This window comes from Cololabis saira, chromosome 21 (genome assembly GCF_033807715.1).
Source record: "Cololabis saira isolate AMF1-May2022 chromosome 21, fColSai1.1, whole genome shotgun sequence".
NCBI lineage: Eukaryota > Metazoa > Chordata > Actinopteri > Beloniformes > Belonidae > Cololabis > Cololabis saira.
This window is the reverse complement of record NC_084607.1, coordinates 2,857,221-2,884,489: the sequence shown is the minus strand read 5'-3', so window position 1 is coordinate 2,884,489 and position 27,269 is coordinate 2,857,221. Positions and strand designations below refer to the sequence as shown.

General features: G+C 50.0%; 2 protein-coding genes across 2 annotated transcripts; both read right to left on the bottom strand.

Moving 5' to 3' along the window:
- Positions 1-6,087: 6,087 nt before the first annotated feature.
- On the bottom strand, positions 6,088-10,599 carry LOC133421859 (neoverrucotoxin subunit alpha-like). The gene is made up of 4 exons (XM_061711646.1): positions 10,574-10,599; positions 10,241-10,411; positions 6,981-7,027; positions 6,088-6,877 (listed from the first exon to the last, which is right to left on the bottom strand). Exon 4 carries the CDS (start codon positions 6,804-6,806, stop codon positions 6,321-6,323), a length of 486 nt encoding a protein of 161 aa, XP_061567630.1. The 5' UTR covers positions 6,807-6,877; positions 6,981-7,027; positions 10,241-10,411; positions 10,574-10,599; the 3' UTR covers positions 6,088-6,320.
- Positions 10,600-10,844: 245 nt separating this feature from the next.
- LOC133422539 (uncharacterized) lies at positions 10,845-26,320 on the bottom strand. The gene is made up of 8 exons (XM_061712562.1): positions 26,294-26,320; positions 21,489-21,536; positions 18,410-18,541; positions 18,106-18,327; positions 14,400-14,478; positions 13,849-14,056; positions 12,209-12,642; positions 10,845-10,853 (listed from the first exon to the last, which is right to left on the bottom strand). The coding sequence occupies exons 3-8, from the start codon at positions 18,496-18,498 to the stop codon at positions 10,845-10,847; spliced, it is 1,041 nt and encodes a 346-aa protein (XP_061568546.1). The 5' UTR covers positions 18,499-18,541; positions 21,489-21,536; positions 26,294-26,320.
- Between the last annotated feature and the right edge of the window lie 949 nt (positions 26,321-27,269).

Below are 27,269 nucleotides of genomic sequence, written 5' to 3'. Positions count from 1 at the left end.
AAATGCAATTAAATGCAGCAATTATTATGTCCACTAGAGGGCAAATAAGTAATTTTAATGCAGTAAATAATAGGTCCACTAGAGGGCAAATAAGTAATTTTAATACAGTAAATAATATGTCCATTAGAGGGAAAATACATGCATTAAAATGCAGTAATTTACATGACCACTAGAGGTCAAGTAAATGCAGTAACTTATATGTCCACAAGAGGGGAAATAAATGCATTTGAATACAGTAAATTATATGTCAACTAGAGGGCAAATAAGTCATTTTAATTCGGTAATTTATTTGTCCACTAGAGGGCAAAAAAAATGCATTTAAATGCAGTAATTATTATGTCTACTAGAGGGCAAATAAGTAATTTTAATACAGTAAATAATATGTCCATTAGAGGGAAAATACATGCATTAAAATGCAGTAATTTATGTGTCCACTAGAGGGCAAATAACTAATTTTAATACAGTAATTAATATGTCCACTAGAGGGCAAATGCATGCATTAAAACGCAGTAATTTATATGTCCACTAGAGGGCAATACATGCATTTAAATGCAGTAACTAATATATTAAAGAGAGGGGAAATAAATGCACTGAAATGCAGTAATGTATATGTCCACTAGAGGGCTACTAAATGCATTTAAATGCAGCAATTAATATGTCGACTAGAGAACAAATAAGTAATTTTAATGCAGTAATTTATATGTCCACTAGAGGGCAAATAAGTCATTTTAATGCAGTAATTTACATGACCACTAGAGGTCAAGTAAATGCATTTAAATGCAGTAACTTATATGTCCACTAGAGGGCAAATAAATGCATTTAAATGCATTTAAATGCAGTTGAGTGCAGTAATTTATATGTCGACTAGAGAGCAAATAAGTTATTTTAATGCAGTCATTAATATGTCCACTAGAGGGCAATTAAATGCATTCAAATGCAGTAACTTATATGTCGACTAGAGGGCAAATAAATGCATTTACATGCAGTAATTAATATTAATAAATGCATTTATTTGCCCTCTAGTGGACATGTATGTTACTGCATTTAAATGCATTTATTTGCCCTCTAGTGGACACAAAGGTTATTGCATTTAAAGGCATTATTTTGACCTCTAGTGGACACATGAGTTACTGCATTTGAATGCATTTAATTGCCCTCTTGTGGACAAAAATTACTGCATTAAAATTACTTATTTGCCCTCTAGTGGACATATAAATTACTGCATTTAAATGGATGTATCTGCTTTCTAGTGGACACATAAATTACTGCATTTAAATGCGTTTAATTGCCCTCTTGTGGACACAAAAATTACTGCATTAAAATTACTTATTTGCCCTCTAGTGGACACATAAATTACCGTTTTTAAATGCATTTATTTGCCCTCTAGTGGACACATGTGTTATTGCATTTATTTGTGTGGGCCCCTATAGAAGGTGGTGAGGATGGTGGTGGTAGGTGTGGGCCCCTATAGAAGGTGGTGAGGATGGTGGGGGTAGGTTTGGGCCCCTGAGGATGGTGGTGGTAGGTGTGGGCCCCTATAGAAGGTGGTGAGGATGGTGGTGGTAGGTGTGGGCTCCTATATAAGGTAGTGAGGATGGTGGTGGTAGGTGTGGGCCCCTATAGAAGGTGGTGAGGATGGTGGTGGTAGGTGTGGGCCCCTATAGAAGGTGGTGAGGATGGTGGTGGTAGGTGTGGGCCCCTATAGAAGGTGTTGAGGATGGTGGTGGTAGTTGAGCCCCTATAAAAGGTGTTGAGGATGGTGGTGGTAGGTGTGGGCCCCTATAGAAGGTGGTGAGGATGGTGGTGGTAGGTGTGGGCCCCTATAGAAGGTGGTGAGGATGGTGGTGGTAGGTGTGGGTCCCTATAGAAGGTGGTGAGGATGGTGGTGGTAGGTGTGGGCCCCTATAGAAGGTGGTGAGGATGGTGGTGGTAGGTGTGGGCCCCTATAGAAGGTGGTGAGGATGGTGGTGGTAGGTGTGAGCCCCTATAGAAGGTGGTGAGGATGGTGGTGGTAGGTGTGGGTCCCTATAGAAGGTGGTGAGGATGGTGGTGGTAGGTGTGGGCCCCTATAGAAGGTGGTGAGGATACGTAATTTTTTTCTCTTATTGGTACGACAATACTGGACCAGAACAACGTATCCCTAAACTTAGGATATTTACCTCAAGCGTTTAAAGTTGCAGTATATAAACCTTCCCTTAAAAAACTGGTTTTAAGACTACTTGAATACTTTTAAACATGTTGCTGGTGTTTTTACATGTTGGATCTTACATGAATATTTCCATCTTCTCACTTCATTTTTACATCAACTTTGAAAACTGAAGGGATCAAATTAAAACTCACTCACTCACTCACTCATCTTCTCCCGCTTTATCCGTTACCGGGTCGCGGGGGCAGCAGCCTCAGCAGGGATGCCCAGACTTCCCTCACCCCAGACACCTCCTCCAGCTCTTCCGGGGGGAGTCCGAGGCGTTCCCAGGCCAGCCGAGAGACATAGTCTCTCCAGCGTGTCCTGGGTCTTCCCCGGGGTCTCCTCCCGGTGGGACATGCCTGGAACACCTCCCTAGGGAGGCGTCCAGGAGGCATCCGGTACAGATGCCCAAGCCACCTCAGCTGACTCCTCTCAATGTGGAGGAGTAGCGGCTCGACTCCGAGCTCCTCCCGGGTGACCGAACTCCTCACCCTATCTCTAAGGGAGCGTCCAGCCACCCTGCGGAGGAAACTCATCTCGGCCGCTTGTATCCGCGATCTTGTCCTTTCGGTCACTACCCAAAGTTCATGACCATAGGTGAGGGTAGGGGCGTAGATTGACCGGTAAATCGAGAGCTTCGCCTTTCGACTCAGCTCCCTCTTTACCACGACGGTCCAGTACATCGACCGCATTACTGCGGACGCTGCACCGATCCGCCTGTCAATCTCACGCTCCATTGTTCCCTCACTCGTGAACAAGATCCCGAGATACTTGAACTCCTCCACCTGAGGCAGGACTTCTCCACCCACCCGGAGAAGGCATGCCACCCTTTTCCGGTCGAGAACCATGGCCTCGGTCTTGGAGGTGCTGATTCTCATCCCTGCCGCGTCGCACTCGGCCGCAAACCGCCCCAGCACATGCTGGAGGTCCCGGTCTGATGAAGCCAACAGGACAACATCATCTGCAAAAAGCAGAGATGAAATCCTGAGGTTCCCAAACCGGATCCCCTCCGGCCCCTGGCTGCGCCTAGAAATCCTGTCCATAAAAATTATGAACAGGACCGGTGACAAAGGGCAGCCCTGCCGGAGTCCAACATGCACTGGGAACAAGTCTGACTTACTGCCGGCAATGCGAACCAGACTCCTGCTTCGATCATACAGAGACCGGACAGCCCTTAGTAGAGGGCCCCGGACTCCATACTCACTCAGCACCCCCCACAGAATGGCACGAGGGACACGGTCAAATGCCTTCTCCAGATCCACAAAGCACATGTAGACTGGTTGGGCAAATTCCCATGAACCCTCGAGCACCCTGCGGAGGGTATAGAGCTGGTCCAGTGTTCCACGACCGGGACGAAAACCGCATTGTTCCTCCTGAATCCGAGGTTCGACTATCGGCCGTAATCTCCTCTCCAGTACCCTGGCGTAGACTTTCCCCGGGAGGCTGAGAAGTGTGATCCCCCTGTAGTTGGAACACACTCTCCGGTCCCCCTTTTTGAACAGAGGGACCACCACCCCGGTTTGCCACCCCAGCGGTACTGTCCCCTTCCTCCATGCAATGTCGCACAGGCGTGTCAGCCAAGACAGCCCTACGACATCCAGAGACTTGAGGTACTCAGGGCGAATCTCATCCACCCCCGGTGCCCGGCCACCGAGGAGCTTACGAACCACCTCGGTGACCTCGGCTTGGGTGATGGATGAGCACGCCTCCGAGCCCCAACCCTCTGCTTCCTCAGTGGAAGGCATGTCAGTCGGGTTAAGGAGATCCTCGAAGTATTCCTTCCACCGTCCGACAATGTCCCCAGTCGAGGTCAACAGCTCCCCACCAGCACCATAAATGGTGCCGGCAGAGTACTGCTTCCCCCTTCTGAGGCGCCGAACGGTCCTCCAGAATTTCCTCGAGGCCGACCGAAAGTCCTCCTCCATGGCCTCCCCGAACTCCTCCCAGACCCGAGTTTTTGCCTCCAAGACTGCCCGAGCCGCGGCCCGCTTGGCCTGCCGGTACCTATCTACTGCGTCAGGAGTCCCACCGGCCAACATAGCCCGGTAGGACTCCTTCTTCAGTCTGACGGCATCCTGTACTTCCGGTGTCCACCACCGGGTTCTAGGATTGCCGCCACGACAGGCACCGGAGACCTTGCGTCCGCAGCTTCGAGCCGCCGCGTTGACAATGGAGGCAGAGAACATGGTCCACTCGGACTCAATGTCCCCCGCCTCCCCCGGGATCCGAGAGAAGCTCTCCCGGAGGTGGGAGTTGAAGATGTCCCTGACAGAGGGCTCAGCCAGACGTTCCCAACAGACCCTCACAATCCGTTTGGGTCTGCCCGGTCTGTCCAACCTCCTCCTCCGCCAGCGCATCCAACTCACCACCAGGTGGTGATCAGTTGACAGCTCAGCCCCTCTCTTCACCCGAGTGTCCAAGACATGCGGCCGAAGGTCAGATGAAACGACAACAAAGTCGATCATTGACCTCCGGCCTAGGGTGTCCTGGTGCCACGTGCACTGATGGACACCCTTATGCCTGAACATGGTGTTCGTGATGGACAAGCTGCGACTCGCACAGAAGTCCAACAACAAAACACCACTCGGGTTCAGATCGGGGAGGCCGTTCCTCCCAATCACGCCTCTCCAGGTATCACTGTCATTGCCCACGTGAGCGTTGAAGTCCCCCAGTAGAACAATGGAGTCCCCAGTTGGAGCACTATCAAGTGCTCCTCCCAGGGACTCCAAGAAGGCCGGGTACTCCCCACTGCCGTTCGGCCCGTAGGCACAAACAACAGTGAGAGACCTATCCCCGACCCGAAGGCGCAGGGAAGCGACCCTCTCGTTCACCGGGGTGAACTCCAACACATGGCGGCTGAGCTGGGGGGCTATAACCAAGCCCACACCAGCCCGCCGCCTCTCACCATGGGCAACTCCAGAGTAGTGGAGGGTCCAGCCCCTTTCAAGGAGCTGGGTTCCAGAGCCCAAGCTATGTGTGGAGGTGAGCCCGACTATCTCTAGCCGGTATCTCTCAACCTCACGCACAAGCTCCGGCTCCTTCCCCCCCAGCGAGGTGACATTCCATGTCCCCACTGTGAGGGTTGATGTCCAGGGATTGGGTCGTCGAGGCACCCCGCCACGACCGCTACCCAGCCCACAATGCACCGGCCTGCCATGGTCCTTCCTGCGGGTGGTGGGCCTACTGGAAGGCGGACCCGCGTCGCCGTTTCGGGCTGAGCCCGGCCGGGTCCCACGGGCAAAGACCCGGCCACCAGGCGCTCGCCTACGAGCCCCGACCCCAGGCCTGGCTCCAGGGCGGGGCCCCGGTGACGCCGATCCGGGCGACGTAACGGTCCTTGATTTGGCTTTATCCATGGTAGGCTTTGTGAACCGCTCTTAGTCTGGCCCGTCACCCAGGACCTGTTTGCCATGGGAGTCCCTACCAGGGGCGAAAGTGCCCCCGACAACATAGCTCCTAGGATCACTCGGGCACACAAACCCCTCCACCACAGTAAGGTGGCGGTTCAAGGAGGGGTCAAATTAAAACAATCAGATAAATCAATCAAATATTGTACCAACTGGAAAAGTTGAATATAAAATAGAAATGTTTAGACGAAGATCAAATTTTCTTTCAGGGAAGAAACAAAACTTTAAGAATGTAAATGTGAAGTCAAAGATAAAAACATTTGGAGACAGAATGAAAAATAAAACAAGAATAATGAGATAAAAATCTAATTTATGATCAAACATCAACTGTCCAGTAAATTATTTAATGTTTAAATGTGAAAAAGATCAAATAAAAATACAATAAACCAAAAAACTAAAGGTTAACGGCTATTATCATCATCATCATCATCATCATCATCATCATCATCATCACCTTCATCATCATCTTCATCATCATCACCACCTTCATCATCACCATCATCATCATCATCATTACCTTCTTCATCATCATCACCATCACCATCATCATCATCATCATCATCATCACCATCATCACCACCTTCATCATCATCATCATCACCTTCATCATCATCATCAACTTCATCATCATCATTATCATCGTCATCATCATGGAGACTCTGAAGAACCAGAGTCCAAGTCCAGGATCCAACAGAGACAGTTTCTCTGACAGGAGACTCTGGAGACTAAACTGGACACAGAGACACTGAGGAACAATAACCAAACCAGGGCCAGAGTCCAAATCCAGCACAGAGAGGTTCAGTGAAGGTGGTGTTGACGGTGTGGAGGTGGATCAGTCTGTCAGAGACGACTTCATAGAAGGACAGAGTTCCAGCAGGAACGTCCACGTACACGGCTGCTCTGCCACAGTCTGAAGACGGATGTGAGGAGGTGACGGATGTTCCACTGTTATTTTGACAGACACGGTACTGACCACCTGGATAACAGTCCAGACTCCAGGAATGATCGTTTCCTCCAAACCAACCGTCATCAGAGTTTCCTCTCCTGCTGATTCTTCTGTAACTCACTGATACAGAAACATTTCCACTCCACTGGACCTCCCAGTAACAGCGACCCGTCAGAACTTCTCTACACAGCAGCTGAGGAAGATCATCATCATCAAACCTGTCTGGATGATCAGGATATGAGTGATCCTCCCCCACAAGTGTCATCTCCCTGTTGTTGTCAGACAGTTTGATGTTCTTGTGGACTGTGTTTGTGTCGATGGTGAGTTGACAGGAATCTGATGGAGAGAACAAACAAGCAGCTGCAGTTATTATTGATCAGTTATTGATCACTGATTGACTCATGAACGAGTGAATATGGTTGAATAAAAACACACTTACACTTCCTCAGTCCTGGTGTTAACCATCGTTGTCCAGCAGGCTCCACCCTGGAAGGAGCAGGAGGGTCAGACCAGCTCAGTCTCTCTCAGAGGAAGCAGAGATGTCAGAACCCCCCCACCCCATCACCTGTTGGACACTCCCATATCCACGACATCCCCCCATCACCTGTTGGACACTCCCGTATCCACTACACCCCCCCATCACCTGTTGGACACTCCTGTATCCACTACACCCCCCCCCCATCACCTGTTGGACACTCCCGTATCCACTACATCTCCCCTCCATCACCTGTTGGACACTCCCGTATCCACTACATTCCCCCATCACCTGTTGGACACTCCCGTATCCACTACACCCCCCCATCACCTGTTGGACACTCCCGTATCCACTACATCCCCCCATCACCTGTTGGACACTCCCGTATCCACTACATCTTCCCTCCATCACCTGTTGGACACCACCGTATCCTCTACACCCTCCCATCACCTGTTGGACACTCCCGTATCCACTACACCCCCCCCCCATCACCTGTTGGACACTCCTGTATCTACTACACCCCCCCCCCCCCCCCCCCCCCCATCACCTGTTGGACACTCCCGTATCCACTACATCTCCCCTCCATCACCTGTTGGACACTCCCGTATCCACTACATTCCCCCCATCACCTGTTGGACACTCCTGTATCCACTACACCCCCCCATCACCTGTTGGACACTCCCGTATCCACTACATCCCCCCATCACCTGTTGGACACTCCCGTATCCACTACATCTCCCCTCCATCACCTGTTGGACACCACCGTATCCTCTACACCCTCCCATCACCTGTTGGACACTCCCGTATCCACTACACCCCCCCCCCCATCACCTGTTGGACACTCCTGTATCTACTACACCCCCCCCCCCCCCCCCCCATCACCTGTTGGACACTCCCGTATCCACTACATCTCCCCTCCATCACCTGTTGGACACTCCCGTATCCACTACATTCCCCCCATCACCTGTTGGACACTCCTGTATCCACTACACCCCCCCATCACCTGTTGGACACTCCCGTATCCACTACATCCCCCCATTAACCGGTTGGACACTCCCGTATCCACTACATCTCCCCTCCATCACCTGTTGGACACCACCGTATCCTCTACACCCTCCCATCACCTGTTGGACACTCCCGTATCCACTACACCCCCCCCCCATCACCTGTTGGACACTCCTGTATCCACTACACCCCCCCCCCCCCCCCCCCATCACCTGTTGGACACTCCTGTATCCACTACACCCCACCACAGCCTTGACCAACCACCTGAGGTGGAGAAAAACCCCCACACCTGCTCCACAATGACCACCACCATATAACCCCCCACTCAGCAGTGTGTCCGGTAGCGGAGCCAGAGGGGGGTTAGGGGGCGGTCTCCACGGGGCCCACAAACTCATAGGGCCCAATGATAGGGCCCAGTTTTGTGTGATACGTTCATCTATAATCGTAAATTATAGGCTATAATAATGATAAAATGTGCATTGTGTGGCCAGTGTAGGCTAATTCTTACTTTACAACTGTCCTGAACGCATCGGGGCCGTGAGCCAACCCTGATTGGCTGTAACAGTTACAGCCAATTTGCCGACTCGGCAAGTTTGCTGCCGTGAAGGAGATGAGCGCTAAATTTTAAAAGAGAACTAAGCATGTACAAAGTTTTGAATGTTACCTTGTTTTCCACGTTACCTGGATTGTTTTGTTCGGGCCAAGGGTTATGGAAGAGTCAACTGCCATTGGTGAGTCAGTGTAACCTTCATAAATAATTTATTTATCAGAATGTTGTGGTATTTGACCACCTTCCTATTTGAATGAGCTTTGTGTTGTTGTAAACTAGACCACCGAGTCTATTCTCTGTTATAGAGCTCAGAAATTATGTTATAGACCGCTGTGTCTATATCTATCTAAATAGATTGTGTCATTTTAGACCAGTTATGTTTTTTTTGTATTGAAGCTGTACCAAAGATGGAACTGAGTCAGTCCGTGACTATCTGACAGTGACAGCCAGGTGATTGACAGGTGTCAGGCCTGTGTGTGTGTGTGTTCTTCTGAACAAGTTTGTGACTTTACTCTGCTTTCTGCAGCATAGGCCTATAAGCTTGCTTGGCTCAATAAAAATGAAAATAAATGTTGATTGATGGGTAGGATGAGGTGTTGTTGAACGTTAAAATGACTATCATAAGGGCCCATGGAGAATGCTCCGCCCCCTCTGTACTGAGACCCGCGCTCCACCACTGAGAGTGTCCTACCTGAGAGTGTCCTACCTGAGAGTGTCCTACCTGAGTGTGTCCTACCTGAGACCTGTAAAATTCAGAATCCAATTTAAAATTGTATTACTTGCATATAAAGCCCAAAACGGCTTACCTCCGTAGTATTTACAAGATTTGATAGTGCTTTATGTTCCTGGCAGAGCTCTCCGCTCCCAGAGTGCAGGTTTACTCGTGTATCTAAATGTAGATTCGAAGGGCGGGCGTTGTGCTATCAGGCACCATTACTATGGAACCAACTTCCAATCTGGGTTAAGGAGGCTGACACCACCTCCACCTTTAAAACTAAACTTAAAACCTTTCTGTTTAGTAAAGCCTATAGTTAGTGTTTAGTAAACCTCTAGCTGGTGTTGGTAAATCTCTAGGTAGTGTAAACTCTAGTGTGTTAGAATCAGTAGTCATAGTTGCAGCTATAGAACAAGACTATAATAGTTAGTCTCAAATATAGCTTGGTGGTAGATATGCTGCTATAGGCTTATGCTGCAGGGGGGCACCGACATGATCCACTGGGCGGTGCCTCTCACCCTTCTTCTCCTCCCCTTTTCCCTTCCTCTCTTCTCCATTACCATTTTTATTGATTATAAATATCTCATAGCTATCATTTTTGTCCATCGCTCCTGTAGTTTCTTGTGCCGGCCTCCCTTTTTTCTCTTTTGTGCATGTTTGCAGGCCGGAGCCTCGGGAGCTGCGTTCTGGCCTGCGTTCTCAGTCCCCCCCCCCCGACTCCCCCAGGCTGGCCGTCGGCAGGAGGGTCCCCCCTTGTGAGCCTGGTCCTGCTCAAGGTTTCGTCCCTCCTAAAGGGGAGTTTTTCTGGATCTCTGGAAAGCGTCTAGAGACAACATCTGTTGTATTAGACCTATATAAATAAAATTGAATTGAATTGAATTGAGAGTGTCCTACCTGAGATTGTCCTACCTGAGAGTGTCCTACCTGAGTGTGTCCTACCTGAGAGTGTCCTACCTGAGAGTGTCCAGTCTCCAGCGGGGATCCTCCAGTCCAGACCAAAGCTTCCCTGCTGAATCCCCTGGATCGTTGTAGCTCAGGTCCAGCTCTCTCAGGTGGGAGGGGTTGGAGGTCAGAGCTGAGACCAGAGAAGAACTTCCTTCCTCTAAGATCAGACAGCCTGACAGCCTGCAGACACACAACACAGGTCTGCTGCATGTTCTCTGCTCAAGTGTTCTGCTGCAGACACACAACACAGGTCTGCTGCATGTTCTCTGCTCAAGTGTCCTGCTGCAGACACGTTTAGCAGCATGTTCTCTGGACCTGGAGAAGACTTGAATGAATCCTGACCTGAGAGACTCCAGTTTACAGTGTGGACTCTCCAGTCCAGGACATAGCTGCTCCAGTCCAGAATCCTGCAGGTCGTTGTTGCTCAGGTCCAGTTCTGTCAGACTGGAGGACTGAGAGCTGAGAACTGAGGACAGAACTGGACAGATGTTCCCTGAGAGGTGACAGCCACTCAGTCTGCAGACGGAAGAAAAGAACAACAACCAGGTTATTTCACTGTTGTGTTTCCTTGTCAGAGTTCATGCTTGTGTGTGATTTTAGGTCCAATGTGTCATTAAAGTTTCTGGAAATGAAAGAACCAGCGTAAACTCACTCATGTGAGGTTGTGCTGAAAAAAAGACTCCAAACAAGTGAAGAAAACATGAAATATGGAGGTAAAACCAGACGTAGTCAGAAACTGGCCTCCACTCCACAGGTCCAACATGTGTCTGTTGGTACTTACACAACTTTCTTGGAGGCTTTGACCACCGGCAGCAGCCACCGTAGAGCCTCCTCTGAAGCTGAGAACTTCTTCAGGTCAAACACCTCCAGATCTTCTCCTGATGACAGTAAGATGAAGCCCAGAGCCGACCACTGAGCAGGAGACAGTTTATCTCTGGAGAGACGTCCAGACCTCAGGGACTCTTGGACCTCCTCCACCAGAGACTGATCGTTCAGTTCATTCAGACAGTGGAACAGGTTGATGCTTCTCTCTGCAGACAGATCCTCACTGATCTTCTTCTTGATGTATTCAACTGTTTCCTGATTGTTCTGTGAACTTCTTTGGTTTGATGTCATTAGACCTCGTAGGAGGTTCTGATTGGTCTCCACTGAAAGACCCAGGAGGAAGCGCAGGAACAAGTCCAGGTGTCCGTTTGGACTCTGTAAGGTCTTGTCCACAGCTGTTTGATAGAAACCGGTTGAAGAACGGTGAGTTGTTCGTTGATCTTCCAGCAGGTTGACTCCAGAGCTGATGACGGTCTGATGGACATGAAGAGAAGCCAGAAACTCCTGAACAGTCAGATGGATGAAGCAGAAGACCTGGTCCTGGTACAGGCTGCTCTCCTCTCTAAAGATCTGGGTGAACACTCCTGAGTACACTGAAGCCTCTCTGACATCGATGCCACACTCTCTCAGGTCTGGTTCATAGAAGATCAGGTTTCCTTTCTGCAGCTGTTCAAAAGCCAGTTTTCCCAGAGACTCCACCATCTTCCTGCTCTCTGGACTCCAGTGTGGATCTGTCTCAGCTCCTCCGTCATACTTGACCTTCTTCAGTTTGGCCTGGACCACCAGGAAGTGGATGTACATTTCAGTCAGGGTCTTGGGCAGCCCCCCTCCTTCTCTGGTTTCCAGGACGTTCTCCAGAACGTTCTCCAGGACCGTAGCAGTGATCCAGCAGAAGACTGGGATGTGGCACATGATGTGGAGGCTCCGGGATGTCTTGATGTGGGAAGCAGAAGGAAGCAGGTTCCCCCTGATGAGGTTTGTAAGCAGCACATCCACTGAGGTGGACTCTGTAACATCAGTCAGGACCTTGTTGTTGTGGAAGTCCAGAGGAAGACGACTCTCATCCAGACCATCAAAGATGAACACGACCTGGAACTCTTCAAAGCTGCAGATTCCTCTGGTTTCAGAGAAGAATCGATGAACTAGTTCCACCAAGCTGAACTTCTCCTCTTTCCGCACATTCAGCTGTCTGAAGGTGAATGGAAGCAGGAACTGGATGTCCTGGTTGGTTCTGCCTTCAGCCCAGTCCAGACTGAATTTCTGTGTAAGGAGTGTTTTCCCGATGCCGGCCACTCCTTTCGTCATCACCGTTCTGATTGGTCCTCCTCTTCCAGGTGGGGGTTTAAAGGTGTCTTCCTGTCTGATGGCTGTTTCTGCTCCTTCTGGTTTCCTGGAAGCTGCTTCAATCTGTCTGACTTCATGTTCATCGTTGACCTCTCCGGCCCCTCCCTCTGTGATGTAGAGCTCCGTGTAGATCTGCTCCAGAAGGGTTGGGTTTCCTGCTTTAATGATCCCCTCAAACACATGCTGGTGCTTCTTCTGCAGCTGACCTTTGAGTTTGGATTGACAAACGGTATCAACGGTATCTAAATAAAGATGAAATAAAGAAAACCACGTAGTGATTAAAACCAGCCCACAACAAGTTCTACTTCCTCTAAAGAATCAAAATTTCAACATTCACTAATCACTGGTTCAATGAGGAGTATTGAAGCATTTTCCTCCCAAAAACCCCTCCGATCAATCAGAGGAACAAGAAAAGTGATTCCTCAACAATTCACTTCAGACACACGAGTTGTGTTTGTTTTGTGTTTGCTGGAACTGAATACTTTTTTTTTTTACCTTGTTTGCACACATATTAATGGTTAATACCATGCTGGTAAAAACCTAAGGTATATATATGTGCATTGTTACTATATTTGATATATATATATATATATATATATATATATATATATATACATACGCATACATATGCATACACATACATATATACACTCATACAAACCCAGTGTTTTTTTTTTTGTTCTTTTTTTTGGGGGGGTGGGTGGGGGGGGGGGGGGTGACATCCACTTCTAACCAGGAAGCAAGAACACACGGAGGCCTCACGTCAAGCACTGGAAATCTGCAACAAAAACCACAAACGAAACACGGAACCGACCAAAACACGAGCACCGATCGCCCCAAATCTCGAGATCTGATCACAGTCTGAGCTAAGCTAACGCGACTAACAAACCCCAAAAACTAAAGAGCAAGCATGCAGGTGAACAAGCCAGTGTGTATGTCTATGTGTGTGTGTGCGTGTATGTATATGTCTGTGTGGCTATGTGTGTGTGTATATGTATGTGTGTGTATGTCTATGTGTGTGTGTACGTGTATGTATATGATTATGTGTTTGTTTGTTTGTTTGTTTGTTTGTTTGTTTGTTTGTTTGTTTGTGGGAGCAACCCCGCCACCCGCGAGACCAGAGGCCGACAATGAAGAACCCGGAACCCAGGCCACCAGCAACCCCACAGAGGGGAGAAGAGGGCGGGAGGAAACCCACCGCCCGCGGGCCCCCCCAGTGGCAGCCGAGGAGACCCGCGGGAGGGAACAATATAGGGAATAATAATAATAATAATAATAATAATAATAACAACCATCTTTGTATAGTAATAATATTAATACATTCTTAAATTGAGTTCCTCCACCTTCCAGTGGGTTTAATGTTGTGTCTGATCTGTGAATGTTGGTCCTCTACTGAGACATTGGGTGTGGTTTATCCAGCAGCTCAGATGTTCAGAGAAACGTCTTACTGCTCTGCAGGAGGTCAGCCAGCTTCTCCTGCTTCCTCCTCCTCAAGAACTTCACTGTGATCTTCATGAATGTCTCTCTGATGCTCTTCTGCTCTTCATCTTCATCCTCCTCCAGACTCTCTGAGGATTCTGGGTAATCTGGACTCAGAACCTTCAGGATCTTCTTCAGCTCATCCTTCACAAACATGATGACGTCGTCTTCCAGCATCTGGAACAGAAGACCACATGAAGGACACAACCAGACTGAAACCACAGAGACAAACATCAGGTCCATGTTGGACAGACTGACAGTCCACTGGTCTCCAGAGACCAGCATGGAGACAAACATCAGGTCCATGTTGGACAGACTGACAGTCCACTGGTCTCCAGAGACCGGCATGGAGACAAACATCAGGTCCATGTTGGACAGACTGACAGTCCACTGGTCTCCAGAGACCAGCATGGAGACAAACATCAGGTCCACGATGGACAGACTGACAGTCCACTGGTCTCCAGAGACCAGCATGCAGATGGACAACAGGTGGAGAAGGAGTTGTTGTTCATGTACAGACCTGAAAGATGGAGTCCAGCTGGGTCTGATGCTGCTGAACAGACGGACCGCTGGGGGACTCTGAGATCTGCTGGTCCTCTCTGTGGAGGAATCATGAAGAACTAGGTCACATGATGTCTGAAGGTCCATGGAGTCATGTTTGGATGAGGACAGTCCACCAGAGGACTTCCTGTCATGTTAAAGGTTCTCTGGTCCTCCTCAGACTGAGAACGTCCACGTTTTTCTCCCAGTACCAGCTCTCAATCTGGTGGTACAAGAAGGTCCAGCAAGTGTCCACAAAGACCACCTTCTCAACAGATCAATATCAGAATCAGAATCAGAATCATCTTTATTGGCCAGGTTCGAACATTGTCGAACAAGGAATTTGACTCCGGTAGTTTCGCTCTTTGGTAGTAAAATAAACAATAAAACAAATGTGGAATTTCTATGATACAGAATAAACAGAATAAACATTTAAGGTGCAGCAGTTTGAGGTAGAGAAAGAAAAGAAAAGAGACAGTTCTGTATAAAAATAAAAAATAAAATAAAAAATAAAAAATTACCTATTTACAATTTTACAAGACAATTATACAAAAAAAATACAAAAAGATTATACAAATTATACAAAGAAATTCAAAGTGAGGGGTGCAGCAGAGTGAGGCAGACATGGTTGTCAAGGAAGGTGCTAGATGATTTTTTATTTTTTTTTATTGCACGTGTTTGGTTACTATGAGACTCTATTAGTTGTGAGAGTTCATCAGAGCAACCGCTTGGGGGAAGAAACTGTCCCTGTGTCTCGAAGTTCTGGCGCACAGAGCTCTGTAGCGCCGTCCAGAGGGGAGGAGTTGGAACAGGCTGTGTCCTGGGTGTGAGGGGTCTGGTCCTGGTCCTGGTCCAGGTCCTGGTCCAGGTCCTGGTCCTGGGTGTGAGGGGTCTGGTCCTGGTTCTGGTACTGGTCCTGGTCCTGGGTGTGAGGGGTCTGCAGAGATTCGACCTGCCCGTTTCCTGGTCCTGGACCGGTACAGGTCGTCGATAGATGGGAGGTTAGTCCCAACTATCCTCTCTGGCGACCTGATTGTCCGTTGCAGTCTGTGCCTGTCCAGTTTGGTGGCTGATCCAAACCAGACAGTGATGGAAGAGCAGAGAACAGACTGGATTATGGCAGAGTAAAAGGTGATCAGCAGCTGCTGTGGCGGGTTAAACTTCCTGAGTTGACGCAGGAAGTTTAACCTCTGCTGCGCCTTCTTCCTGACGGAGTTGATGTGGGTGGTCCGCTTCAGGTCCCTGGAGATTGTGGATCCCAGGAACCTGAAGGAGTCTGTGGTGGAGACAGTGCTGTTGAGGATGGTGAGGGGGGGGAATGGCGGTGGGTTTTTCCTGAAGTCCACCGTCATCTCCACAGTCTTGAGCGGGTTCAGCTCCAGGTGGTTCCGACTGCACTAGTGGACCAGCTGTTCCCCCTCCCGTCTGTACATGGACTCGTCCCCCTCCCGGATCAGGCAGATGACGGTGGTGTTGTCCGCGTACTTCAGGAGCTTCACAGACAGGTCCCCTGAGGTGCAGTCGGTGATGGCCAGTGCTGAAGGTCCGGGTGCTGGATGTGATGCTCCCCAGCCTCACCTGCTGCCTCCTGTCACTCAGGAAGCTGGTAATCCACTGACAGGTGGAGGCTGCTGATCCACTTACAGGTGGGGGCAGCACGGTGAGCTGGGTGAGCTTCTGGTGGAGGATTGCGGGAGCGATCGTGTTGAACGCCGAGCTGAAGTCCACAAACAGGATCCTCGCATAAGTCCCTGAGGTGTCCAGATGACGCAGGATGTGGTGCAGTCCGATGTTGACTGCGTCATCCACCGACCTGTTTGCCCGGTAAGCAAACTGCAGGGGGTCGAGCAGGGATCCTGTGGTCTCCTTCAGGTGGCTCAACACCAGCCGCTCAAAGGTCTTCATGACCACAGACGTCAGGGCGACAGGTCTGTAGTCGTTTAGTCCTGTGATGGTGGGTTTCTTGGGAACTGGGATGATGGTGGAGCGTTTGAGGCATGAGGGCACCTCACACAGCTGGCTGTGGTGAGGTGTGAAAAAGCGGGTAGCTGGGGGGGAGGGGGGGGGGGGGGGGGGATGGTGGAGGTGGACCCGAAGGGGGGGAGGGGGGTGGTGGCGGTGGACCAGCAGGGGGGGAGGAGGGGGGATGGTGATGGTGGAGCAGCAGGGGGGGAGGGGGGGATGGTGATGGTGGACCAGCAGGGGGGGAGGAGGGGGGATGGTGATGGTGGAGCAGCAGGGGGGAGGGGGGGGGGGGTGGTGGTGGTGATGATGATGGTGGTGATGATGATGATGGTGGTGATGATGATGATGATGATGATGATGGTGGTGATGGTCGAAGTAGGCCTGAAGCTCCAGCTTTGACTCTTCTATCCACTTCTTCACAGTCCTCACCACAGGCTTAGATGTTTTCAGTTTCTGCCTGTAGGTTGGGATCAGATGAAGAAGACAGTGATCCGAGTGTCCTAGAGCTGCGCGGGGAACAGAGCGGTATGCGTTCTTAATAATGGTGTAACAATGGTCCAGAGTCTGCGTGTCCCTGGTGGGACACGTGACATGTGGCCTGTATTTCGGGAGTTCGTGAGTGAGGTTTGCTCTGTTAAAATCCCCCAAAACAATAAAGAGTGAGTTCGGGAGTTTTCTCTCCAAGTCTGTTATCTGGTCGGCCAGCCGCTGCGTGGCTTTAGCCACACGCGTCCGGTGGGATATATACCCCGACCAGAACAAAGGATGAGAACTCCCGCGGTGAATAAAAAGGTTTACAGTTCACAAAGAGAACCTCTAAGTGAGGGCTGCAAGAGTCTTTTAGCATTGTCACATCCGTACACCAACCTTCGTTTATATAGAAGCAGATTCCACCACCTTATGTCTTCCCTGAGAGTTCCTTGCTGCGATCCGCTCGGATGAGCTGGAATCCCGGCAGCCGTACTGCGTTGTCCGGGACGAGATCACTGAGCCAGGTTTCAGTGAAGCAAACGGCGGCAGATCGGCTAAAATCCCGGTTCTTTGAGATGAGTAGAAGAAGTTCATCTATTTTATTAGTAAGGGAGCGGACGTTCCCCAGGTGGATGGAGGGGAGCGGGGTTCGGAATCCTCTCGCTCTCAGCCGCACGAGAGCTCCCTCGCGCTTTCCCCGTCTGCGTCTTCTGTAGAGCCGGTAAACAGCCGCTGCTGCTCCGACCAAAATCTCTTTTATGCTGTCCGGATCGGTGAAAACTGGGCAAAAAGTACCGGCAGAAGACTTCCTAATGTTAAGTAGTTGTTCTCTGCTGAAGGTGACCCGTGAAGGGCAGCAGAAAACAGGAAAAATACACAGAAAGCTGAAAGAAATCAGAGAGCGAAACACCGAGGCGACCATAGGAGGCGCCATCTTGGATCAGATCAATGTTCACATGGTTCCAGGAACCATCTGTCCTCCTGCATCCAGCAACACCGTCCACCTGAGGAGAACTTCCTCCCTAAATGATGTTGCAACCACAGCAGAAAGATGCCCCCTGCTGGACAAACCGCTGAACTACAGTCACTCAGAAGAGACTCCAACACCCCCTTTATAGTCTGCTGTGTTTCTGGAAACATCAACAACCATCTAACAACGGCAGCAAAACAGAGAAATGTTCACTTTAAACATGTTACCATGGAAACGTTTCAGTTACGTTTCTCAGAATCAACGTTTAGAAACCACTCACCTCTCTGAAGGAAAACCAGGAGCATCTTTAAAAGTGAAAAATAAATACTTTGATGCATCACTCTTCAAGGAAACACAGCTGGGACCAGGTCCAGGTTCAGGTCCCGGTCCAGGTCCAGGTCCAGGTCCAGGTCCAGGTCCAGGTCCAGGTTCAGGTCCAGGTTCAGGTCCAGGTCCAGGTACAGGTCCAGGTTCAGATCCAGGTCCAAGACGACGTTGTCTCCTGTAATAAAGGTGTTTGGTGAGGTGAGGGCTGAACTCTGACGTGCAGAAGAGTCATGGACAGTTAGAGTTGATCATCTCACCTCTTTTCTTCTCTCCGACTCTCAGGTTTTCCCCTCGGGGAGGTTTTGGACGGAATGACTCCCTCCTCTCTGCCCTCACACTGATCCATGCTGCTGGATTCACATCAGCTCACACACACCTTCTACCTTCATCTGCAGAGAAACACACATAATAGACACAGAACAGTGACAACAATAATTGAAGCTGCAAGCGGCGATGAACGGGGCCTCCACACGTGTGCACGTTCAGGCTGCAGTGGAAGCTTGTATTACTTCATGTAGATTCTTCAGGCCTGGACATTTAGCGAATGACACCACCCACGACTCTCTATACCAAACCATTCAAAAGTTATGGCAGAAAGTAGGGATTATCAAATATGGACCAATCAGATCAAGGCGGGCTGCGCTTTTTGGCGTCTATCGTTGCCACGGTAACGCTTTTGACTGAGAAAAGTAATGTGCGTCGTTGCAGGATGGAGACGCACATTTTGATGTATAACACACCTGGGTGCATGTTACGGTTCGGCCACATAAATGGCCGACAAAAAGGCATAAATTGCGCCAAAGTTACACGATTAATTCAAAATGGCCGACTTCCTGTTCCGTTTCGGCCATGGCGCTAAAAGACTTTTCTTTAAGTTGCAACATGATACAGGTGTGTAGCGATTTTCGTGCATGTACGTCAAACCGTTGTGGCAGGGTGGAGGAGCAGCCACTCAGCTGATTGGGCACACCTGTGCCCAATCAGCCTCTCCACCCTGCCTGCCTTCAGCAGAGCCCTCTCCCAGCAGACCTCTTGCTGGTGTGCAGCTGCTCTTTATGAAGGCAGGCAGGGTGGAGAGGCTGATTGGGCACATTTGTGCACATTTGTGCCCAATCAGCTGAGTGGCTGCTCCTCCACCCTGCCACAACCGTATTGTGGGGCTTGAGGAACAAAGTTTTCTAGGGAGCGCTGTTGAACCGTTAGGCCACGCCCATTAATGCAAACTATTAAATATCACACCAGGCCTGGCTTGCGTGCAAAATTTGGTGACTTTTGGGGCACGTTTAGGGGAAAAAAGGCCCTCATTTTGTCGGAAAAATTAAAACGAGAGGCTTTGTGTCAGAGAATGGTAGACTTACTCCAAGTTTGAAAATTGGGGGCTCTGAGTTTCGGGAATCTAGAGTCACCAGACCGGGCCTGGGGGCACTTAGGGCCATAAATACTAAGACAGGTGGAGTAAGGAGAAGTTTGTGTTTTGTCTGTTAATGTCTGGCATAACAATTTTGACTGTCTGGAGAACAAAAAATTAATTTTGAAAAATAATTAAAGTTGGAATTTCAGCTCTTCTGGAATCCGGTTAAAGTTAAAGGGTAAATTAAAATTAAAATTTAGCAGTGTTACTCTTTTATTTTCTGTTTTAAAGATAATCCAAATTGCGGTTATTCTAAAATCAAAACTAAATTTATTGTTTTTTTGAAGTAGATTAGTTTATATTTCATTATGCGACATTTCCCTTTCATATTATTTTTTTTCCCCCTTTTATTTAGGTTCAGTGTAGCTAGACGGATGAGTCTTTTACCCTCCTCGTGTCGAGTGGGGGGAGGGGTTTTGGCTCTTCTGTACCCGTGACCTATGATCCTCTGCCTGGGTTTTTTAACTCCCAAGTTGGAGACTGGGTGTGCTAGCATTTGTCTCATGCGGGGCAGAGCATCAGGGTCACGGGGTAGGTCATTGCAAAATTTCCTATTTTATTATGGTTTAGCATAAAATGCTAAAAAGGGTGGAATGTAATGGGAAATTTTGGTATAACAATGTTTTTTGCCTTGTATGCTTTAACACTAATGCACAAATCCTGTTTTCAAGTGAACATTCCTTGGCGAGGTCGTGCTCCTTTGACACAGAGTCTAGCATGGTTGCCAGGGTGATATTTTGTCTAGTTGTTCCCAGCCTGGCCGTTATAAGATAGCGTGTGCTTAAACATTGCTAGGGCATTTACAGGCTGACTGTTCGTCTGATCAGGTCGACATTGTCTGAACCTCCATTCATTGAATGTTTTTCTCTTTTCATTAAAACTCCAGAAAGACAGCTGAGTGTGTCCTGACATTCATTTTTGAACACCTTTATTGAACGAACAACAATTTTTGCCACCACACTTGCGAAATGTATTATTTACATACATAACATTAGGTAGTTTATACAAAGACTAGTCTTTATTGATCTACATAATAATCTCATGCAAAAAGTTGACTTATTTTTTTTAAGTAGATCAAGCAAGATATTTGTATCAGTGCAGATGCAGAATCTGTTTTTACACCCACTTTTGTTGGCATAAATCTTTTTATCCATTTCAAAGTTGGCCACACACAAACACACGTTTTTGAATCCGGCTGTTTTACGTTCTATTATTTCAGAGAAGTTTTCAGAGGAAGTAAGGAAAGTGTAGCTCATTTGCATTTAGAATAAAAAGGCACAAATAAAAACCTGATAAGACCGGTTTATACCAGTTGAAACAGAAAAAGGGAAGCCGGATTTATGTATCTGTTGAATCACCGGCATCAAGAAACTGAATTCCTCTCTCAAACTGAACCAGCTTTTTAAAATATTTCTGTAAATATTTTTTTTTTTATAAATTCACAATACTCAACACACACACACACACACACACACACACACACACACACACACACACACACACACACACACACACACACACACACACACACACACACAGGCTTGTTCACCTGCATGCTCCTCTGTAGTTTTTGGGGTTAGTTAGCGGTTTTTGTGTTTTAGTTTTCAGTTTTATTGGCATAAATCAAATTCCAATGGTCATCGTCAGAACCACTCTATAAGTCTCCGTAGTCAGAGTTTAATTTAATTTAATTTGATCTGCTTATTTTTTTTTATCTGTGTCCTTTTCTTTCAAAGGTTTTAAACAAGTCAACTAGACGTCCTTTTTCTTGTCCTCAAGTCACGTTTGTTTCAGCCTATGAGAGTTTCTCTGACCTGGATGAAAGTCTTTTATTTCATATTTACTTTGTACAAAAGTTTAAATAAAGAGTCAAGTTTACAGAAAACAGTTTCTGGAGTCAGAGTTGAAACATGAATCAAACTTACAGTTTGTTGGATCGGTCCGCAGCTCTCCTGATGACTCGACTCCACGGCCTGAAAAACCAGATCTGAGTCTGTAAAACGTTCCCAGGTGAGAGTCCAGACTCCGCCCCCTGGTCTCCAGGTGAGAGTCCAGACTCCGCCCCCTGGTCTCCAGGTGAGAGTCCAGACTCCGCCCCCTCATCTCCAGGTGAGAGTCCAGACTCCGCCCCCTGGTCTCCAGGGGAGAGTCCAGACTCCGCCCCCTGGTCTCCAGGTGAGAGTCCAGACTCCGCCCCCTGGTCTCCAGGTGAGAGTCCAGACTCCGCCCCCTGGTCTCCAGGTGAGAGTCCAGACTCCGCCCCCTCGTCTCCAGGGGAGAGTCCAGACTCCTCCCCCTCATCTCCAGGTGAGAGTCCAGACTCCGCCCCCTCGTCTCCAGGTGAGAGTGCAGACTCCGCCCCCTCGTCTCCAGGTGAGTCCAGACTCCGCCCCCTGGTCTCCAGGTGAGAGTCCAGACTCCGCCCCCTGGTCTCCAGGTGAGAGTCCAGACTCCGCCCCCTGGTCTCCAGGTGAGAGTCCAGACTCCTCCCCCTGGTCTCCAAGTGAGAGTCCAGACTCCTCCCCCTGGTCTCCAGGTGAGAGTCTAGACTCCGCCCCCTGGTCTCCAGGTGAGAGTCCAGACTCCGCCCCCTGGTCTCCAGGTGAGAGTCCAGACTCCTCCCCCTGGTCTCCAGGTGAGAGTCTAGACTCCGCCCCCTGGTCTCCAGGTGAGAGTCCAGACTCCGCCCCCTGGTCTCCAGGTGAGAGTCCAGACTCCTCCCCCTGGTCTCCAGGTGAGAGTCTAGACTCCGCCCCCTGGTCTCCAGGTGAGAGTCCAGACTCCGCCCCCTGGTCTCCAGGTGAGAGTCCAGACTCCGCCCCCTCATCTCCAGGTGAGAGTCCAGACTCCGCCCCCTGGTCTCCAGGGGAGAGTCCAGACTCCGCCCCCTGGTCTCCAGGTGAGAGTCCAGACTCCGCCCCCTGGTCTCCAGGTGAGAGTCCAGACTCCGCCCCCTGGTCTCCAGGTGAGAGTCCAGACTCCGCCCCCTCGTCTCCAGGGGAGAGTCCAGACTCCTCCCCCTCATCTCCAGGTGAGAGTCCAGACTCCGCCCCCTCGTCTCCAGGTGAGAGTGCAGACTCCGCCCCCTGGTCTCCAGGTGAGTCCAGACTCCGCCCCCTGGTCTCCAGGTGAGAGTCCAGACTCCGCCCCCTGGTCTCCAGGTGAGAGTCCAGACTCCGCCCCCTGGTCTCCAGGTGAGAGTCCAGACTCCTCCCCCTGGTCTCCAAGTGAGAGTCCAGACTCCTCCCCCTGGTCTCCAGGTGAGAGTCTAGACTCCGCCCCCTGGTCTCCAGGTGAGAGTCCAGACTCCGCCCCCTGGTCTCCAGGTGAGAGTCCAGACTCCTCCCCCTGGTCTCCAGGTGAGAGTCTAGACTCCGCCCCCTGGTCTCCAGGTGAGAGTCCAGACTCCGCCCCCTGGTCTCCAGGTGAGAGTCCAGACTCCGCCCCCTCGTCTCCAGGTGAGAGTCCAGACTCCGCCCCCTGGTCTCCAAGTGAGAGTCCAGACTCTGCGCCCTGGTCTCCAGGTGAGAGTCCAGACTCCTCCCCCTGGTCTCCAGGTGAGAGTCCAGACTCCGCCCCCTGGTCTCCAGGTGAGAGTCCAGACTCCTCCCCCTCATCCCCAGGTGAGAGTCCAGACTCCGCCCCCTCGTCTCCAGGTGAGAGTCCAGACTCCGCCCCCTCGTCTCCAGGTGAGAGTCCAGACTCCGCCCCCTCGTCTCCAGGTGAGAGTCCAGACTCCGCCCCCTCGTCTCCAGGTGAGTCCAGACTCCGCCCCCTTGTCTCCAGGTGAGAGTCCAGACTCCGCCCCCTGGTCTCCAGGTGAGAGTCCAGACTCCGCCCCCTCGTCTCCAGGTGAGTCCAGACTCCGCCCCCTCGTCTCCAGGTGAGAGTCCAGACTCCGCCCCCTGGTCTCCAGGTGAGAGTCCAGACTCCTCCCCCTGGTCTCCAGGTGAGAGTCCAGACTCCGCCCCCTGGTCTCCAGGTGAGAGTCCAGACTCCTCCCCCTGGTCTCCAGGTGAGAGTCCAGACTCCGCCCCCTGGTCTCCAGGTGAGAGTCCAGACTCCGCCCCCTCGTCTCCAGGTGAGAGTCCAGACTCCGCCCCCTGGTCTCCAGGTGAGAGTCCAGACTCTGCGCCCTGGTCTCCAGGTGAGAGTCCAGACTCCTCCCCCTGGTCTCCAGGTGAGAGTCCAGACTCCGCCCCCTGGTCTCCAGGTGAGAGTCCAGACTCCTCCCCCTCATCCCCAGGTGAGAGTCCAGACTCCGCCCCCTCGTCTCCAGGTGAGAGTCCAGACTCCGCCCCCTCGTCTCCAGGTGAGAGTCCAGACTCCGCCCCCTGGTCTCCAGGTGAGAGTCCAGACTCTGCGCCCTGGTCTCCAGGTGAGAGTCCAGACTCCGCCCCCTCATCTCCAGGTGAGAGTCCAGACTCCGCCCCTTCATCTCCAGGTGAGAGTCCAGACTCCGCCCCCTGGTCTCCAGGTGAGAGTCCAGACTCCGTCCCCTCGTCTCCAGGTGAGAGTCCAGACTCCGCCCCCTGGTCTCCAGGTGAGAGTCCAGACTCCGCCCCCTGGTCTCCAGGTGAGAGTCCAGACTCCGCCCCCTCATCTCCAGGTGAGAGTACAGACTCCGCCCCCTGGTCTCCAGGGGAGAGTCCAGACTCCGCCCCCTGGTCTCCAGGTGAGAGTCCAGACTCCGCCCCCTGGTCTCCAGGTGAGAGTCCAGACTCCGCCCCCTCATCTCCAGGTGAGAGTCCAGACTCCGCCCCCTGGTCTCCAGGTGAGAGTCCAGACTCCGCCCCCTCATCTCCAGGTGAGAGTCCAGACTCCGCCCCCTGGTCTCCAGGTGAGAGTCCAGACTCCGCCCCCTCGTCTCCAGGTGAGAGTCCAGACTCCGCCCCCTCGTCTCCAGGTGAGAGTCCAGACTCCGCCCCCTTGTCTCCAGGTGAGAGTCCAGACTCCGCCCCCTGGTCTCCAGGTGAGAGTCCAGACTCCGCCCCCTGGTCTCCAGGTGAGAGTCCAGACTCCGCCCCCTGGTCTCCAGGTGAGAGTCCAGACTCCGCCCCCTGGTCTCCAGGTGAGAGTCCAGACTCCTCCCCCTGGTCTCCAAGTGAGAGTCCAGACTCCGCCCCCTGGTCTCCAGGTGAGAGTCCAGACTCCGCCCCCTCATCTCCAGGTGAGAGTCCTGACTCCTCCCCCTGGTCTCCAGGTGAGAGTCCAGACTCCTCCCCCTGGTATCCATGTGAGAGTCCAGACTCCGCCCCCTGGTCTCCAGGTGAGAGTCCAGACTCCGCCCCCTGGTCTCCAGGTGAGAGTCCAGACTCCGCCCCCTCGTCTCCAGGTGAGAGTCCAGACTCCGCCCCCTGGTCTCCAGGTGAGAGTCCAGACTCTGCGCCCTGGTCTCCAGGTGAGAGTCCAGACTCCGCCCCCTGGTCTCCAGGTGAGAGTCCAGACTCCTCCCCCTCATCCCCAGGTGAGAGTACAGACTCCGCCCCCTCGTCTCCAGGTGAGAGTCCAGACTCCGCCCCCTCGTCTCCAGGTGAGAGTCCAGACTCCGCCCCCTGGTCTCCAGGTGAGAGTCCAGACTCCGCCCCCTCATCTCCAGGTGAGAGTCCAGACTCCGCCCCTTCATCTCCAGGTGAGAGTCCAGACTCCGCCCCCTGGTCTCCAGGTGAGAGTCCAGACTCCGCCCCCTCGTCTCCAGGTGAGAGTCCAGACTCCGCCCCCTGGTCTCCAGGTGAGAGTCCAGACTCCGCCCCCTGGTCTCCAGGTGAGAGTCCAGACTCCGCCCCCTCGTCTCCAGGTGAGAGTCCAGACTCCGCCCCCTCGTCTCCAGGTGAGAGTCCAGACTCCGCCCCCTCGTCTCCAGGTGTAATTCAGTCTCGTTAACTCTTGCTAGACTGGATTCAGTGAATGGATCCATGGAATCAGTAAAGTTCAGAAACCGTCAGAAGCAGCGGTGAAGTTGATGTTGATGACAGATATTTGACCAACAGGAGGCTGTTTTTAGTTTTGTTGATAAGGAAGTAAATACTTGACACGCCTCAGCTGCGTCTCAAACACAGATACAAATATCTTGCTTGATCTACTTAAAGAAATAAGTCAACTTTTTTCAGGAGATTATTATGTAGATCAAGAAAGACATTACATTTTGCAAGTACAGTCAACTTAATTGTGTTAAGTTTACTTTATTTATCAAAATTAAGTTCACTTTACTTGCAAATGAATTTTGTACATACTAAAGTAGTTTATACAAAGACTAGTCTTGATCTACATAAAAATCTAATGCAAAAAAGTCGCCTTCATTATTTTAAAGTAGATCAAGAAAGATATTTTTTACTGTGGTTTCTACTTAAACAAATAAAACATGTTTCATCTAAACGTTGGTAAATCTGCCCAATAGATTAAAATTGTTAAAGGAAAAGTAAATACAACAAGATCATTGCTTGTTGTTTGTGTGTAAATGAAAAGATTACTGGGATTACATAAATACTGCTTGTTAAGGAAAAAAAGCACAATGTCTTTATGAACAAATGCAGATTAAGTTCAAAACTAGATGTATTCATGTAATGAATAAACTTCCTTTTTAATTGTTAATATCACAGATTTAAATATGTTATATTTACATGCGCTTCAGTGCAGAGGCTGTTTTAGTTTCGTTGATAAGGAAGTGCATACCTGACACGCCTCAGCTGCGTCTCAAACACCCAAACACATTTAGTTCTGCTGTTTCTACCTGAGGATTCCCAGGTGAAAGAACGAGTCCTGATCCGTCAACACCTTCTCCCGTCAGCAGGTTCACCAGCAGAACCAGACAGACCAGTTCAACCCCGAGAAGAAGAAGATTCTCTGGAGGAAATCCAACTGTTAAAATAACTAATTTCTAACATTTAACACAACCTACAGAGAACCAACAACTGTCGGTGCGTCCGAAATGCCGTACTAAAAAGTATATCAGTAGTGTGCATTGATTTGGACATACTATTAAGAGCGCACACGGCACTTCCTGCTGTAGGGAGGGGGTGGGGGGGGGGGGGTAACCTGTCACATCAGCGGTAGCAGCTGTTACCATGGTAACAGCAGCGGTAGCAGCTCCGCTCACTCTTTACCGTTTATACTTGTGACATATACGTATCACTTAGCAACCAAACGCCGCTGCATTGCATTGTGGGAAGTTTCTGCTCGGATGGTGTCCATCAATCCACACTAAAAAAATTCTCCGGAATGAGTATGGATAGTACATACTATTGAGTATGGATAGTACATACTATTGAGTATGGATAGTACATACTATTGAGTATGGATAGTACACACTATTGATATGGATAGTACATACTATTGAGTATGGATAGTACATACTATTGATATGGATAGTACATACTATTGATATGGATAGTACATACTATTGATATGGATAGTACATACTATTGATATGGATAGTACATACTATTGAGTATGGATAGTACATACTATTGATATGGATAGTACATACTATTGATATGGATAGTACATACTATTGAGTATGGATAGTACATACTATTGAGTATGGATAGTACATACTATTGATATGGATAGTACATACTATTGAGTATGGATAGTACATACTATTGAGTATGGATAGTTAGTGATTTATTCCGAACATGCAATGATATATAACGTAAATATGAACAAGTAAAACAGAAATAATAATACAAAATGGCCGATCAAGACAA

Coding starts and splice junctions, on each gene's coding strand:
- LOC133421859 (XM_061711646.1), bottom strand. CDS start 6,806: ATGACACTTGTGGGGGAGGATCACTCATATCCTGATCATCCAGACAGG.
- LOC133422539 (XM_061712562.1), bottom strand. CDS start 18,498: ATGGATCAGTGTGAGGGCAGAGAGGAGGGAGTCATTCCGTCCAAAACC. Junction 14,479..18,105: donor CCTGGTTTTCCTTCAGAGAG/GTGAGTGGTTTC, acceptor ATTCCTCCACAG/AGAGGACCAGCAGATCTCAG. Junction 12,643..13,848: donor GGCTGACCTCCTGCAGAGCA/GTAAGACGTTTC, acceptor ATCTTTATTTAG/ATACCGTTGATACCGTTTGT.